Source organism: Manacus vitellinus, unplaced genomic scaffold (assembly GCF_001715985.3).
Source record: "Manacus vitellinus isolate BGI_N305 unplaced genomic scaffold, ASM171598v3 scaffold_37_pilon, whole genome shotgun sequence".
In the NCBI taxonomy this organism is placed as follows: domain Eukaryota; kingdom Metazoa; phylum Chordata; class Aves; order Passeriformes; family Pipridae; genus Manacus; species Manacus vitellinus.
Genome location: NW_021940517.1, coordinates 1333474 through 1352011, shown reverse-complemented (window position 1 = coordinate 1352011; position 18538 = coordinate 1333474). Strand labels below are relative to the sequence as shown.

The 18538-nt window shown below is 34.8% G+C and overlaps 1 protein-coding gene across 7 annotated transcripts in view; it reads right to left on the bottom strand.

Annotated features, from left to right (window-relative positions):
- The window catches only part of QKI (QKI, KH domain containing RNA binding), a 153444-nt gene that overhangs the window by 40066 nt on the left and 94840 nt on the right, over positions 1–18538 (bottom strand). For all 7 annotated transcript variants that reach the window (XR_003915963.1, XR_003915964.1, XM_018077376.3 and 4 more), the window contains exon 4: positions 11463–11606. Coding sequence is in view for 5 of the 7 variants with exons in the window: in XM_018077376.3 (XP_017932865.1) it covers positions 11463–11606 (144 nt within the window). In the remaining 2 variants the exon portion in view is untranslated. The remainder of the gene's footprint in view (positions 1–11462; positions 11607–18538) is intronic.

Sequence of the window (18538 nt, the reverse complement as noted above, 5' to 3'; positions counted from 1 at the left end):
CTGAGATATAAATCATGGTCAGATCTATTTATACTTCTGAATCAACAAACACTGACAAGTGAAGGAACAGTCACATGTATCAACATCTCTTTTCCAAGAAACTATATGGAAAAACTCCAATAAGTTCAACCATGCTTTCTAGATGGTGCCATTTTTTGTCTCTCTTAACTTTGGATTATGTGACAGATACTGATTGCTGCCATAAATGCAACATATTCCATGTTCTTTTGAGGAAAAGAAACTTTTATCACTAGAAACAGAAAAATGATACTGACAAAGTTAAGTCAGAAGTCTGAGGCCTTAAGCCAGGAAAAGAACTGGTCTAATTAGTTAGACATCTAAAGGATGCCCCAATAGTAAAGTATGAAGCACTGAAAGGATAATTTGAAAAAAAGATTCTCCTCTCCCAGAATACAGAGTAAACCTTTATTTCTTATGCTTTTAAGTGTACTATTTAACTTGTTTGGATTGGTAACATATGCTAATACTACTAATGCTTTAGAGGAATATAGACATGGTTAATTTCTATAAATACAACTCTCAAACTAGCAGTTGTTTCTGAAATTGCTTTTCTATCATAAGTTACAGGCTGATGTTCTAAAGAAGAAAACTTAGTTTTTCCACTTTTTACATAAGCTCCCCTTGAAATACAAGCTGTTTACAGAAGTTACAAAGGAGCTATATTTACTGCTCTTATGCCAGTTACAGTTCCCTGCTAATGAACTGCTTTAATTAAACAGGATTCTACTTCAACATTTCTGTGAAAGAAATTATTAACGTAAAAAGCAAAGCTTATTAAGAAAACCCCAAACTGATATCAAAACACCAAAAGGAGTAATTGGTTTCTTTTTCCCTTAATGATTCTACTAGAGACACTTCCATCAGAAGGAATTCACTCAATCTAGTAAGAGAAGCCATGCCTTAAACCATATGTGCTTTTCATTAAAAAACACTGAATCATGTACCTAGTTTCCTTGGTTCCTCTCAACTTTATTACTAGTCTGAGAGGGCATGTGTGAGTCACATTTGAAGGAAACTGATTAAAGAGATTAAAATGCAGCAAAAATAAATAAAACCAGCACCTAGAATATGTTTAAACTACATTATCATACAAGTTGTCGTAGCAAAGACTTCTAAAGTTTCCAAATCAATGTGAGACTTTCAGTAAAAATCGCTTCCTAGCTTTCAAACCTAAACTATTGATCACAGTGTCATAGCCACACAATTGTGCATCTTTCAAGTTCTTAGAAGTAACCTATACTAGGATTTTTAGAAGAGTCTGTATACTTCAGATGTACAAAGTACTATTAATTGAAATGGGCTCTAGCTACTGGACTCCCTTAGGATCTTTTAAAAAAATCCCAGCTACAGACAGCAGTGAAAGAAAGTATTATTTAACAACTATTAGCTTTCGTATTTTGGGATTGCTACAAAAAACTGTAAAATATATAAAATGTAAAGCATGGCATAATAAGAATAAATTGCACTATTTATCAAGCTTTAGTGTCTTACATGCTTCACTTTACTTTCCAAGCACTGCAAAATTATTTGCACGGAAAAAAGAGATGACTTTTTTTTCAAATTATACTGTTACAGTTCCTCTAAGGCTGCCCAGTTGAGCAGGACTCCTAGGTGACCCTGCACCACTTCTAATCTTCCCATTTACTTTTAAGGGAGGCATCATTTAATGCCTAGTTTACCTGTAGCACAAAGGCAACATAGCTGGAGATATTTATATATAAGGTTAAAAGTTTCTCCACAAAAATATTTCAGCAAGATGTAGAATTTACATGAAGGTTTATGCAACAAAAAATTTTTCAAGACAATTTTGAATTAATTCTAAGCTGAAATCAATTAAATCACTTCTTAGCACAACTCTCTGTATGAACACCAAGACCCTTCAGAGTTTTCCCTACAATCTCCAATCCTATATGATAATATAAACTTTGCTCATTCCTCTGTTTTCAAGAACGACATGCAAAACTAGAGACTGCTACAAAAAGAAAGTGTTCCAGTAATGACCTCTCATATACTTATTTTTAACATTTGCCCCTCAGAGTATTTCACAAAACAGGATGGTGCTATCCCCACAGTTTACAGACAAGAAGTTAACATTTATTTAAAGAGTATCTTTGCTACATAGGTGAGAAAAGTGTTTCTATGACCCAGAAAATTTTAAAAGCCTGATTTTTTTCATGTCTATCTGTCTTGAATCTGATTGACCTTTGGATCTTCAAAACCAACAGATTTCCCTAAAGCTTTTCTTACTGCCAAGCAAGACAGGATCTCTTTGGAGAGTTTTCCACCATCCACTAAGAGCAGAGCTGATACTGCAAGGATCACTAAAGCAGTCCCTCTCCATAGCCCAACTACCTTCTTTGGAAATGGATCAGTAATTTCAAGAATCACTACTGAAAGGCAAATACAGGCTTTGTTTTTTTGCATGAATGAAGAAAAAACAGTATATTAACGATGTTCTAAATAACAAGATATCTTTAACTGAAAAATCAGATTAACACAATATTACCATGTATACTACAGCAGGTTAAAACTGTGGGAGAAATTCAGACACTCCTCTTAGATCCCTTGGCCTCTCCGAATTTATTTTCCAAGAAAAAAACACGTCATTATACTTCTGCAAACAGCTTTTCTGCACAATACATTAAGATTTTATTATTTGACCCGTCTGTTGACAGTACTGATTTTGACTGTTAATTCTAACAAACTAAGCAAGCAAGTTCTCATTCTAAAACTCTGAACTTTTCATTAAGACCCAGAAGCTACAGTTCTATTAATTGAAAACTAAAACCTCAGATCTGCAGACACAGAAAAATAAGGCCACCTGCTGCCTAACACAGCCAAAAGGCCGAGCAATGAACTAGAATTGTCTACTTCCATCACCACAGCACTCAGGTGCCTGTGAGTACATACGACAAATCTCTATGGTTGCCAAGAAAATCAGGGTAGTCAAAGTTTAAATTTTGTTTTCAAACTATAACACATAAGCTAGAGAGTGAAGGAATCACAAAGAAGCTACTCCTAAGATGAGAGCATGCAGTTACATGACTTAAAATTAGTTTTCATCAAAACTGCTTCAAACAATCTTAAGGCAGCCAACTCCAAATGGTGGCTTTGGGGCTTTGATTTTTTCAGTCTCATGAAAAAGGACTTGTAATATACAATTTTGGAGGCTGTAGCAAAGTATCTATCAAAGGTTGGAATTATTTATTTATAAATAAGGCAACTCAAATTCTTAGCATCTACAGCTGTGTTTGGTCAGAAAGAAAACCTCACATCTTCCAATCCATTTATAAAAGGCTAAAACATTAAAAGACTGGATACAGTGTTAGAGACCCCTGACTTCTTTATTAGATTTGCTAGTCTTCAGAGTTCCTTCTATGCAGTATTTCTGAGAAATTCGAAATTTAAAACACACTTCACTTTACAACAGACATTGTGGGGACATATAGCTAATAATGGTAATACTGAAAATGTAGAAGGCAGTGTTGTTTTCATTAAGTTATCCCTATTAATAAAGTATGTTTGAAAATAAGGCAGAGCTTTTAAAATATTTATTAAAACACATAAGATACAAAATAAAAAATTATTAAAGCCCATACCATCTCCAACAATACACCAAAAAAAATACTACTTGATGGAGTCTTAAATGCTTCTCCTTATTAACTGTGTTCTAAACAATGTCACTTTCCAGTAAGATCTCATCTAATCCCTTTCCAGGATGGTTTACCACTCTCCAGTTCAATGCAAAGTATGCTGCGAATGACCTAGTCCAAAATTATATAAGCTATTTAACACAGTTAGCTCCAACCTCTTCTATCATGCCCACCTACGTTTCTGCTGCTAAGAGGGTCCATAACATTCCCCTATTAAAGCCTTAGCCTATAAACAACTTATGAAAAAGAAACCTTACTACTGCTCCACTGGAAGCTCAAGTATTTCTACAGAAAATGTTTTAAAAAAGAAGCATTTCAGTTTTCTATTGAATAGCAGGTGAAAAACCCTGGGCACTTTTCCACAGGTTAGAATTTTCTGTGTTCTGGTATCAAAATAGCATAATGTAGAGCAACTAGATGACTGTATATCATCAGTCAGCATTAAACCACAGATGTTTGTATGACAAGCCTTATTTTTGCATAATTAGAAATCTAGATTTCAAAACTAACACTAGCAATAAAGAATGCTTTAAATACCTGGAAAAAGGAAATGTTTACTGTTAACTATGGTTTCACACAAAAATCTTTGCTATTGCTAAAATTCTCCCAGAAACCACTGCCAAGATGACTTGTACATAAAGTGTTCTGACTATCCTCAATATACTCTGGTGTTTAGTATTAAAATTTGTTAGAAGTGCAGGACAAAAAGTTCCTACTCTTTATACTACATCTCCCCAGGAATCACAATTCTACCATTTCTTTCACTTTGGTATAAAGCTGTGATTTCAAAAAGAAAATCAACCAACCAAAACACAACTCCAACCTGAAATGAAGGATAAGAAAAATAATGCATTTTTATGCAGTTTTATCACCATCTTTAGATGGACAGACAAGGAGAACCTTAGTTTAATCATCTACTTTTTGAATAAGTAGAGAAATACTTTAACAAGATTTTATATAAAGGTCCCAACCTACACTTTCTGCTCCATGACCATCAATAGAAAAAGAACAAAGGTATGGAAGAAGAAATAAAAAGAAGAAAAAAAAGACTACAGGAAGCACTGGAAAAATAGCCAGGACTAGAGGAAGCAAGTTTAAAAAATGGGATGAAAAATTAAGAAGAAGTTACAGATATCACAAAATTAATTACCAGAACAGGTCAATACAATTTTTACCATTTTTTCTTCCACAACTATGCTACCAAAAACCCAAACAGATTAAGTACATCTCTGGAAGACAGGCAAAACCCATGCAGAACCTAATTAGAGCTCCTAATCAATGCATAATCCTGCTTTGGAAGGGCATGTGCCTACTGAGTTTCAGGCAACAGAGCTTCTTTGTTTCCCTTTGAGAAGAGACTATTTTGTAAGTTTCCCAAGGTCTTTTTCAGGAATTAGATCTACCATTTCTCAAGTTATACATTTGTAACACCTTAAATTAATTAATACAGAGGACGGAGGAGAAGGAAAAGGGAAAAAGAGATAGGGTATTCAACAGTAACTTTAGGAAGGTACAATGAACTGATTTCCTTGGCTTCTAGAAGCCATCAAAGATGTCCAGAAGACTCAGAGTAATAGAGGGATTAAGGTTCTTAGACATAACTATTGAAGCTTCTTTCTTCCACAAGTATAAGGAAAGCCTAGGGAGAACAAGAATTCATATGAACTGCTACCTAAGTTGTAAGCTAATAAAACTAGACATATTTACATAATTATATCTGATTATGACTACATGTCCAAATTTGTAAAACAATCAGTTGAAATACATGAGAGCACAGATCATCATAAATTTGTATTTACCCTTTAACTATTTGCCAACTTTCTGAAAATGGAAAGTTGAAAACAAATTTATAATCTTAATATAAAAAGGACATTTTATATCACCTTCCAAAATTATTCTCATCACAGAATCACGGAATGGTTGGGCTTGGAAGGGGCCTCATGAGACCATCTATTCCAACCCCTCTGCTAAAGCAGGTTTGCCCAGAGCAGGTTGCACAGTATGGCATCCAGGGGGGTTTCTGAATATGTCCAGAGGAGACTCCACAACCTCTCTGGGCAGCTTGTTCTAGTGCTCTGTCACTCTGAACAATATTCTAATGAACAATATTAGTTTTCCCCTTTGTACTACAATGATCACTTCAGGACAGCTGAGGAATTTAACGGAGTTTACACTAGAGTTACTTCAATTAAGTTGACAATCGTTTAGATATGCTGTAGTAAATATGGTCTCAAAAAATCATTTCCATCAAGAGACATTATTTTGGTGGTGGGCAACTACTGGTCTACAGTTTCCAGCACAAAATACAACAATGGAGAGAGCCACTTCTCACTTGCAGCTGGCCCAAAATAATTTTGTTAATAGTCAATACTAATGTAAACTCAAAAATCTAACACTGCAGTAGCATATCAAGTACAATATGTAAACACTTTCCAAGTTAACAGTTCTAAGACATTCTTGTTCTCATTTTTTAAAACTCAGACTTGCATTACAGTAAAAATTTTCAGCAAAATAAGACCATTAAAATGAATAGCAGAACTTACTTAAGGACTGCTCAACATAACTAATATTCTATTTAATTGGTAAATAAGCTACTGAAATTACCAGTACTAGACATACTGGACAGCAGAAAACAAGAGGAACACCTACAATTCTCTTTGTTTTCCACTGTCTTAATCAGAAACTCACTGCAGCAGGATATTTTGTTCTCATCCTATTTGCAGGTGAACATACTTGCCGTTGTATAGAAGTTTAAGTTTATTTAAGGGTGGTCTGCTACAATTTCATTTTTCCCTGTCTGCCTGTCACCACTCCCTCACTTCTGTCAGTGCTAAAACAGACCTAACTCCATAGCAAGTCAGCTAGGACAAGGTTAAGCTGTCTGCCAAATGGACTCACTACGCGGTCAGATGAAGGCCAATACTTTCTGATGCAAAACAGGAAGCAGGAACAGCAAATCATGAAGGAATGGCAGGACTGCAGCAGCCCTTGGTTCATACTGTCATGGAAACATTAAGTCCACTTCACACTACTAAAAATAACATGCTATCACCTCTCCTCCACATCAAAAAGTTTACCATGTTATCCAGTAGTCAGTGCCAAGGCATTTGGCTGCTTCACTACCACAGGGTAAGTGATCACTTACACGACTTGCACTGTGAGGGACTTGTATCTGAACTGACAAAACAGGTGTAATATAGCAATTTCCTAAAAACATTTTAAGGACAGCATTATCCTTTTTCTGCTACTGTATCACTTACTAATTTCACAACTTGAATTAAATAAGCAGCAAACAATGGATTGCACAGCATGACCAACATTTCAACAGGGAAACTATAGAAGGCAGCATTATATTCTTCTCATTTGCAAAAGCAAAAATGTAAAACCAACACACCATGCAATAATGAATTAGAAAGAGCTATTCAGGGAAGCCAAAGTTGCATGCACAATTTATTGTGGCCTTTTAGATAGCTAGAACAAATGAAATCTTCTCCTAATATCTTTCAAATTTCAAGCTTTTGCTACTCCTAATTACAGAGCAACAAATTATGTACAGTATTACTATAATATCAACTTTTTTTAAATAAGGCTAAAGCATGGTTAAAAATTCTTAATTTTTTTCTACTATCTTTTTTTTCATGGAATTCACAGCACACAAAGTTCTCAGGGTAAAAATTAAGACATCCTTCAGCTTACTGTAAGTAGATGAAACTAAACCATAATGAAAATTTACAACTCTACCTATAAGGAAGGTACTAGAAATTTACTTTAATAAATAAACAAGCCCTACCACATGACACTTGCTGAAGGCAGTCTTTGGGACAGAACTGCTTTTAGCTTATCCAACTGAAAAATAAACCATTCTACCAATACTATTTTTCCTTCATTACATTCTCAACTGTTATACAAAGAAAATGCATATACAAGTGACTAAATATAGAAATACTACCAAAATAACGTCTCTAGTAACAGGAGTAAACAGAAGGAGGACAGTTAGTAAATGAGTACGTAATAAGCATCACTATCAAAAACCGTCCTATTTGTAAAAATCATGCTGTGTACAGCACATTTACTTTCCCATACAGATAAATTTAAAGATATTCAAGACTGAAAAGCCTAAAATCACTACTACAGGCAAGATCCAAATGTATGAACAAAATAAAAATCTTCTACTGAAACACTATTTCCTACTCATCACAACTTTAAAATTCCATTGTTGTAGCGGCAAATGATATACACAGTTTGACAGTGAGCATCACCAATTAATATTGTGTTGTAGTTGTCTTCAGAGAAGATGGAGGCAGCAACCAAGTAAAACCACAGTTGCCCCAACACAAGAAGAGCACTACAGAAAATCTGAATAACAATTATTCCAGACCAAATTAGAATAGCTAAGCAGAAACCCAGAAATACAATCTTTTCCTCAGAAAGGAAACATGTGGCGTCAAGGGAAAAAGGGGTAAAAAGTATTTGTCCGTAATTTTAATTCTGTTGTATCTGCCTCATCCTATACAGAGGATAGGATAAAGGTGAATTAGCAATTAAAGAGACCTGGACATCTGTAAAATGAAAGGAGTATCTATAGAAACACATTCAGCTAGAAGAGTTCTTAGAAATGCAGAAGCCTAACATATTTCTGGCAGAAGAATTGAGCCCTAAAGTCCAGGACCTCAAAGAACAATTTCAAACCCTTATTGATGCTCTAATTCCATATGTTATACTTATGCACCTCCACTTACACAAGTCCTGTGTTTTTTCTTACATTCTGCAGTGCACAATCCAGAGGACCTTTTGCCTTTGCTTTGCAAGAGAACCACCCATCCTTACTGAACTCTTGCAAATAACACACAGCTCTCAAAGCTCTCAAAATAAAGAGAGATCAATAATCTGCAGGATTCGCTTCAGAAGGAGGCATAAGGACAGTACAGCTCAATGGGATCTCAGAAGTCTGCAGACTATTGTTTCAGCTTTTTTTCAAAGAAAAACATGGAAGAAGCAATACCATATGATATTGCAGGTCTAGATAATGACCAGTATCTCACTGAACTATGGGAAGAGGAAAGGAATTAGTCCTATGGAACATGAAGTACAGTCAAAATTAAAAAAAGGTTTCATACCAAAGAAATGGAAATTAAATATAAATTAATAATAATTAAAAAAAAATATTGGCCCTTCTCCTTGGGAAGAGGAAAATGGCATGTTCAGCCAGCCTGCCTCAAGTTGTCCTCGTTATTTCTAAAGATAAACTGCTTGACTATACGACCATCTTGTTAAAAATCTATTAATTCAAATCCATAAGGAAAAAAAAATCATTAGTGATACAGGTTCATAAAGAAACACACTTTAGTACTGAAACAGTCTCTGTTCACCCAAGTACATTCAAAGAGAAATCTGTTTTAGGAAATTAGGCTTTTTAACATCTTGAGTACAAAAATAACTGATCATTCGAAGAAATTAGCAACTAATTCCCATCTCTTAGCACTAGAACACTAACACATTTCTGAAATTTATCTCAGAAACTCAAAGCATTGTCATTCTATAGCAAGAACGAGAATGAGTCTTCTCTCCCACAGTCTCAAACTTTAATCAAGTTGGACTGCAATAAAACAAATACATTTACATATCAATTTTAATCCTTTTATATTCATTTGAAAAACAATAATAATTGCAGGTATTCTACCACAAGAAAGGGAATTTCCAATTTTCTGTTCATACATTTTAGAGTATCTTTGCAATCTTCCAATACCCACAATTTCACCCATATTGTTATAATTTGCTAGTATTTCCTTTTTTCTTCATCGTTCTCCTGATTATTTGAAGGTTTATGGCTTCCCTCAGAAGTTTTCAATTTGTATAATTTAATACTAAACTGAATTTTTCAGCTCTCAAACTGCCTGAAACCATAATTTGATTAAACAGCCATTTTTTATACTAATTGAGCAGATGCAATAGGTGGTGCAAAAAACAAGTTCACCTATATAATAATTCATTAGTATGTATTCCACATGCCTGTTTCAGCAAGGCATAATTTTGAGAAATTAGAGCCAGCAGACCTTTAACTCTTGCACAAGTAATGCGCACCACCTAAATCTCTTATGCCTATGTATAACATATAAAGATGATAATGAAGTGAACTGACAAAGTGTATTTCAACTGATGCTCTATTTGAACAATAGTTAGCCCTGTGTTGTTGTTTTCTATTAAAGGGGAAAACCAATTATTTCTGTAATGAGGATTACAGTGCTTCCCCAACTGATTAAGTTACTAAATGAGCCAGAGTGTTTTCAAGACAAAGATTTGGCTGACAATACCACAATGAAAAAACTACTAATGCATTAAATTTTTTTTTGAGGCTCAAAACACACCCATCCAACAGCTCCGCAAAACAAGTGTAACACAAACATACACAGAGTATACACATCAGTACTTCAGACATACTGGGGGCTTGTGACCTATCACGTGATCTTGAAGTTGACCCTTCAGTCACATTATTCAGCAATAAGAGGGAGGTAAAAGAATCAGATCTATGACAAAATTTCGCATGGAAATTTAAGCTGCATGTTTTTAAAACTATTTGCTCTGTAGTACTTAGAGAACAAACATAAGGGTTTCCAAGTTTTGCCCATATAAAAAGTCTTTTTCTTTCTACCATTTCTAATCCTGACTATAAACTCAACCCTAATGTGCTCAAAGTCTCTTTAATAAATTAATAAATTCTGATGATCTACTTTCTCTAGTGATTTTTCTGCTTTCAGAAACTGACAATGTGCAATGTCAGAGGTGTAAATTACATTTTTTCATACCTCCTGCTTGATATTCTACCATTTTTTGATAATTCAAGAATTAAGTCTCTCTCCCTATCTTTAGTAACTTTTAAAAATGTGTTCTGAATAAATTTGCTTATAGAGACACCATGTGTCACCACAAATTTCCTCACAGCCAGCATCTATTAGCATTCACTAAGCACCCAAAATCAGTAGTCATTTTAATACCACCTAATACTTTCTTTCTCAAGATCACCTCATATTTTCCTCATAATATGGAAAATTTTTCCACCACTGAAAAAGATACAATTTATTCTTATCATTTTACAGTGGCACAAAAGTGGTGGTAAGAATGAGCACAAGATGCAAGTTAATGATACACCATACAGCCACACTTGCTTTGCGTGACAATACAGAGAATATCTAACAGAAGGGCTCTCACAGGGCAATTCTGGTCTCTGCAAGAGGCTTGAAGTCATCTAGCTGGCCAGAAGGCAGTTTATATTATCAGGAAATAAAAAAGACAACCCATTTTCCAGTTTCCCTACATTCACGTATAGTGACAGGAGAGCTGATACTAAAGGATTTTGTTCTTTTTGGAAAGTGTTTAATGTGATGATCAAAAAAAAACATGCCTTCTTTTCCTAAAGTATCAGAATCATCTCAAAGTGAAACATAAAAGCATGTCATATTTCCCCAGCCTTAAAATGATGCATAGTAATACTGAAAAAGAGAAAACTAGTGTTTGCAAATAGTTTTTGCCTTTTAAAGGTGATAATTTCCTGCATCTATATCTAAAAAACAGGCAAAACCCCCCCAACATCTCTTTGAAATACTAATCTGTTGTAAGGAATAATTCAATCTTGGATGAGACATTTTAAAGATCATTAGAGTATTACAAGAGAATATCTAAACTTCATTTTAGGATGCCACTCTGCAGGCTTACTCTTACTGCTGCAGTATTAGTTGTATTTCAAAAGCAACTTTGAAAATGGAAATCAAAGGCTTGCATACAAATACTTACTGCAGGTATCAGTAACTTTTTTACTTCTTCAACAGCCCTCTTCAGTTTTATTTCTGCTCTGTTCTGAGCATCCTCCACAGTGATAAGTACATGTAAATCTTCATTCAGGTGTTCCCAGTTGGGCTTGCCTCGGTTCTGTTCTTCCTAAAAAAAATTAATACATGGAAGCTATGAAACACATTCTGTATGAAGTAATCACGTAAGCAGTAGACAAATTCTGTGAATTGTATGAACTGTATTTTCAGCCATATTTCTTCATACTTTGGAGACTATTTTGTTTTATAGGAACTTAGGCTTCAAAATACTTTTTTGGGGATTTGTTTGTGTTTTAGAACCTCATACCCTATTAATTTTTTTTAAGACTACAATACAAATGCTGTTTCTTAGACTACCTTTCCCGGTTGAACAAAGGAATAAGAACAAGAAGAATTACAAACACAGTCTTACTTTAAATATTCTTTGCAGCCTTTTGAGAGTTAAAGACATAAGATATATTAGTGGTTAAGCAACGTAATCTTTTGAAGAAAAGTGAAAGAGACATCATAGTTAGAAACTCCATGTGAATCACTCCAAAGGAAAAGAAAGCAATTCTTCAGTGTTAAAAATCATTTTTAAATACTCATGAAGAAAAGATTCAAGACTCAAGCACGAGAAAAGGACTAGAAGTTGTAATTTTCAAAGCAGAGCTACATGTACTGGATGAAGGCAAGAGAGATGGCGTGGTTTTAATACTGAAGTCACAGAAGTGCACATGACAAGACTTTCATCATTAGATAGGTATTCTGTCACACCCATGGCATTAATAATCCCAAAGATAAATCTCAGAAATGTTTTCAGAAAGGGAGAGCAAGCTAAATAAAACACTTCTTATGTAGACAATTTTAAACAACAGATATCAATAAACTTAAATAACACACTCAAGTCGTTAAAAAAATTATATAATGAAACAACATAGAAGAAACTTCCCAACAACTTTTTTAAGCTGTAAATACAGCTAGTTAAATTTCCCCAAAACCTCACTTAAATCTGAAAATATCTAAAATGTAATAAAACAAGTAAAAAATGAGAAATGTTTATTACAACTTTTGAATCTAAAAAAAGGTCCACACAAATAAACCCCACTTATCTGAAATTTAAAATACTGGACATAATATAAGAGTCTCCTATTTGTAAGATACACATTTGTGCTTTAACCGCAATTCACACTTTAATTTTGCATGTCTAATTTTCTTTAATCACAAATGTGTCTTTTCCCCCAAATTTCATGAAAAGTTCTTCCAGGAAATCAGACATGCTGAGGAAATATTTGAAGATGTAATACCAACAAATGCTCACAGTACTTTATATTCATATATACTTGAGGGATCACTGTTCCTTCAAATATTTTCTTTTTAATTCAGCTAAGTCTAAAATGTTGTCTGGAATGGATAAGGATAAAAATGGGGAAAAAAACAGAATCATGATAGATAAAAGGAAAATTTATGTAAAAGAATCAGTACTTGGAAGGAAACTTCTTTTCACTATTTATGTAACATGCACATATGCACTAATCCATACTACCAGCTACAGTGGTGTGGGGTTATCTTAGCCAACTTTGTAAACAAAGGTGGCTGTGAAAATAGCTCTATGAATTTCAGAAGCGAAGAAGAGAGAAAAATAATCCTTATTTATGGAACAGAACCCAACGCCAAGTGCAGCTGAGTTATAACATGTTCTCTGTTGCAATTTAATCTTTGAAAGAACTATCTATGACAAGGTATTTGCATCCTATTTATTCAATCATGATCAAAACTCCACTATTACTATTTAAACAATTCTGCTTATTATTATTTTTTTAGTCTAAAGCAGGAGTGAGTTGTTTTCTTTTAAGATGGTGACAAGCTATATTAATATGAGGTAGTACAAAATATTATGTTACACGTAGGATGAACGAGAGAAGGTTCCTAAACCAGCAGAGGGCAGAGCAAGAAACATGCAATTACCTCTTCTTGTACTGACACAATGCTGGAATGGAAAAGGTACTAGTTCCTAACTCAAGATGCATGACAACCTGCACTACTGCAGTATCATATGGGGGGGGAAGGCCAAGAGAGACAAATGGACAAATGACAAGGAAAGGTGACCCCAAGAAAAACAGCAAGTTCTGTTTCCAAAAGATAAGGAATGCCTAAATGCAGTTTTAGCTACTATGCAATTAAACACTATATAAATAGTGTGGGTAAACAAAGAGGCCTTACGGTGCCGTATCAATTTCTTTCATAATGAAAATAATAGGGTGCAAAGTTTCAAAAACTTGGAAAACTTGGAGGACTTACCATCTGTCAGCAGCAAAATTTAAAATCCACATTGTTGTAGTGTATTCATGATTCGTAATTTTTAGAAAACAAAAAACTCTTTCTTTGTTATTGAAAAGAAGGTAGCCTGCCTCTTGGTTTTTCGCTATTTAAAAGTTTCAGATTAATGTTACATCAAGTACTGATGCTGTACTCCAAATTATCTGTTGCAGCATGAGAATTTTTCGTTCAGTTAGAAAAGAGAACAAAGAAGATGTACATAGGACAAACAAATGATACAGAAGATTTTTTTTTTCTCCTAATTTACTTTTAGGTAGAACGCATCATGTGTAAGGTCAATAATTACAGGTATTATTAAGGTCAGACCTTACAGCACAAGCAATCATAAAAACTACTTATCAGTAAGATAACTGAACTAGTGTATGACTATGACATGCTCTTCTATGGTCATGAAGTACATTAATAGAAGTCTTGTTGCTTAGAGTACCATTTATTAAGTCAAATGGAAAGACTGAAAGAAAGGTTAAGAAGAATAAAAGTCCGTACTGTGTTTTGAAAAAACAGTTAGTAACAAAAACAAAAAAGACAGAGTTTGGAATGGGCTTCCAATTTCTTCTGTTCTACCTCAATGCACTGGGGCTTTGAACTCCTCCAGTGCTTCCCTTCTGTCCCACAAAGTTGTTTTCTTAGTGGCTTAACAGTTTTCTAAGAAATGTCTTTTGCTCTGCTGAAAATTCTAGTTGAATGTTATACCAATATGTATAATTGATTATTTATTTGTTTGTTTTTACCAAAATTAGGAAATTCAGGTCCATACTAGCTCATTCATTGAAACAGAAAGTCAGATGCAAAATATACAACGGGGTTATGCTGATTGGAGAGAGAGAACCTGTAACCTCTTGTAGTTAAGAGCTGCAATTTTTTATGTTACCTCATTCTCCTTTTAAATCCTAAAAGGATGGTTTGGAAAAATGTATTTTCCCCCAAGTAAAATCTTTACTTATATTAAACTAATCCTCTGTGCAACAAGTCTTGAAACCTCTTTGACTACAACAAAACATTGTTGAGGAAGTCTGAACTGGTAAACTGAATATACCTGGAACGCAAGGAGGAAAGTATCTTTCTTAAGACTCATGAAATATGTTCCGAGATTTTAAGGGTTGATTAGGGTTTTCTTTTGAAAATTTTTTGGGAGAAAATGCTGAAAAGAAGGGCAGGACAAAATGACTACAATTTGCCCTGCTGCTTACTCAGTACAAAGAAACTAAGAGATGTGGTGGTCTTGGAGTGAATTGCAGATAAGACAAACCAGATTCACATCACAGATTCAGAGAACAGCTGAGGTGGGAAGGGACCCTGAACATCACCCAGTCCAAACCTCCTATTCATGTTAAACTCATGCATGTTGGGAAGGGCTAGGTTTTAAACATCTCCAGGGATGGAGACTCCATCACCTCTCTGAGCAACCTGCTCAGTGTTCAGTGACGATAAAAAAAGCTTTTTCTTAGGTTTAAATGTAACTTCTTTCCTTTCAGTGTGCCCACTGCCCCTTGTCTTTCAGTAGCAACTGTTGAGCAATTCAGCGTAGTTGCCAGGTCTACCTACTGAAAAAGCAACAAGGAGTAAGAGAAATTGTCATGAGAATTATTTTGGGAAAAAAAACATTTGTTACCACAGCAGGAAGAGTATGCACACTGAAGAAAGAAATGGCACCAGGAAAATCAGAAAACCTGACTAAGGCTTGGAGAAAGAGAAATTCAATTGCATATATTCAAAATTACATACACAAGACATAATTTACAGCATGAAGTTTTCCTGCATCCCAAAGATTGTTTATGGAAGAATTATACAGGAAAAATGGAGACAGTGAAGACACGGGAAAGTATAGAGTGAAGTGATTTATGCCACAACCTTGGGAACAACAGTATTAGAAAAGCTTAATTACAACCAAACTGTCTTGTCTGCTAAATTAAAGAACATTAAGAACAACATAAATGGCAGATGAAATTTCACTGTGCTCCTTGTTTGGCAGAAATTTCAGTATCCTTAAATATGGTCTATTCTGTAAACAGATTTGCCTTCATTCTCTTGCCTGTGCATATATATACTCACTATCCTCAGAGTACCTATACAGAATAATGGACTACTTAATATTTATCTTGCTATGAAGGTCAATGTATCAGGTAGTTTAAAAGAAAAAAAACCTTGCTAAAACTCCTCAAAATTTAGCTGCAAAAAATTAAAAAGTAACAACTACAGAAATTTTCTTGGGGAAGGAATTGGGGGGGGGAGCTGAAAAGCAGGCAAAGGTTGCCATTGACTTGAATCTATACAGTGAAACTTGAATATTAGAAAGGTTGTTCCATGAGAGGAAATACTGCAGTCCCTCTCACTGTTAATTTGTGTCATGTGTTTTCCATACCCCTCACCATACCGCAGGAATTTCAAGTCGTGGTCTTACACCTCCTGCATCTCGGGCCCTAATGGCCATTCCTATTTACATCTTCATATCCCATTCCAAAGCTTTCCTCTTAATTTCTCAACCTCTGACTTAACAAGAACTTACTAGCTTCCTGTAAGCTACACAAAGCAGATGATTAAAACTCACCTAGACTGGAGTACAAAGTTAGGTCTCTATCGAGCCAATACATTTCGAAAACTCTAAACCCAAAGGAAAGAAGTGTCAAGGTTAATTGAAACTGTTAAAATTATTCAGATGTTGAAAGGCGGAAATACTTTCAGAAAGAAAGCCATCACAAAATATTTTGTCATCAACTCTTTAAAAATCCTCAAACTTTACTTCTCACCACAAAGACCTTCACAGTATGGCCAACTGCCCCAAAAAAAAGTTGAAGAATTAGAAACTGGTGAAGTAGAATCCAGTCTTTTCCAGCTATCAGAATGCCATTAAAGGAAAATGGAATAAACACCAAAAGAAAAATACTTCTCTAGTATCTGTTTATATGCAGACAGGGAAATATTAGTTAGACAATAAAGAAAGAATGAAAAAATGAACGCAATGTGTTAAGAGTGAAAGAAGTTTTCCACATGTCATTTTTTTTTCAGAAAGCTATGGCCTATAGTATTAAAAAAGGCGCAACTTCTATCCTATGCACTTTTTTCCACTCCATCTCATACAATTTCCAGTAATGTAGGTGACTAAAAAGGTACAAACACAGCTCAGTACCAACAGCAGGAACCTTTTAAAGAAATGAAGCTGCTGGCTCAGGCAAGTGTTGAGAATGAACCTTAGCACTCTCACTCATCTTGAAGTGATAGCTATTAAATTCTGTTTTCACCAACCTATTAAACAAGCTGCTCTCCCTACTGAATGACAAAAACCACAGAAAAGCTAGAGTAAAAGGGAAGAATGTTTTCATATAATGTCAAATTGAACACTAAAATTAAAAAGCATCAGAATAGCTTTAGTCCTTTAAACCACACAAAGGTTTAATTCAAGTACACTCTAAGAACTTGAATTAAAATTATCCTAAGATATAAAAAACAGTATAATCCCTCATAACCATTTCTCGCAGTCAAATGGAGGCGGCAAGATGCAGAGAGAAGAAATTCAGCTATTTAGTAAAATTACCACACTATATTTTGTCTAATAAATTGTGCTGTAGGTACATTACAATTGACAGTAGTTCTAGATGAATATTTCTTTTGAATAATGAAAACATTCACATATATATATATATATATCAAAGTTTTAAAAAAATTCAAAGAGCAGTTTAAAAGAAGTTGTGTTAATTTTTAAAAAAAGTTAACGTTGATTTAAAGCAATTTCAAAACAGAAGTTAAATTTAACTAAGAAGTCACCAATTAGGTCAATATAAACAAATTCTAGTCCTGATCCAATTTTAGTATTTTTAAATAAGAATTGATAGGTATTGTACCCATGCAACAGTGTCTGAATCAGTAAGTCCAACAGAAACATAAATCAATCATTCAGTACAGTTTACATCTTACTTTAGCACCTTTTGTTGACACAGTTGAACTGGCAAACCATTCCAGTTCCAAGTCAGAGTAATCTAAGAAGAATGTACTTTTCCCTCAAGTTGTCATTCCCAACCTTTCACAGGCTACAAGAACTGTCCATCTTGTGTTGTTCAACACAACTTCTGTTCTCGTAACTGTTCCTTCTGCCAACCTGAGCTACAGAATTTTATTTTTAAGTTTTTGGCACCTCTGCTGCAGAGACAATTGAAAACAAACATCCAGAAGACAGATACTGTAACATATTGTGGAAGGAATAAACCACTCAGAAGTCTCAGTCTACAAATAATTCCATATCAGCATATTCATGAGAGTTTCCAGCCCTAACGAAGCAAAAATCACTTGAATCATCTCTCACTGTTGTCTTACTGTATCACTTTGTGACCAGTGTAACAACTTGCTACGGTTCACTCCCTTACCAGGCAGTCCTTACTTCTCCCACTGTGACTGGCTCCAGCATCACACCAGCCCTTCCCAAAACCAAGCCAACATGCTGATGGCACAAAATGTCTCCCCCCTCCCTCCATTTTCTCCTGGACAAGGGAGTTTCCGATAAGGAGTTACTGAGTGCCAACACAGGATCAGTGCTATAACTGGGAAAGGGAGAAGATGAGGGACCATATTTTAACACATAAGTGCCACTTAAAGACTGGCTTACCATGTCTCATGAAACCAACCTAAGTGAAATCCAATTGTTCCTGTCCCAAGGACAGAACACAGTTACCTTTATTATCTTATATGAAGCAACCTACTCATCTGTGTAAGAAGTAGGTATTAAATGCT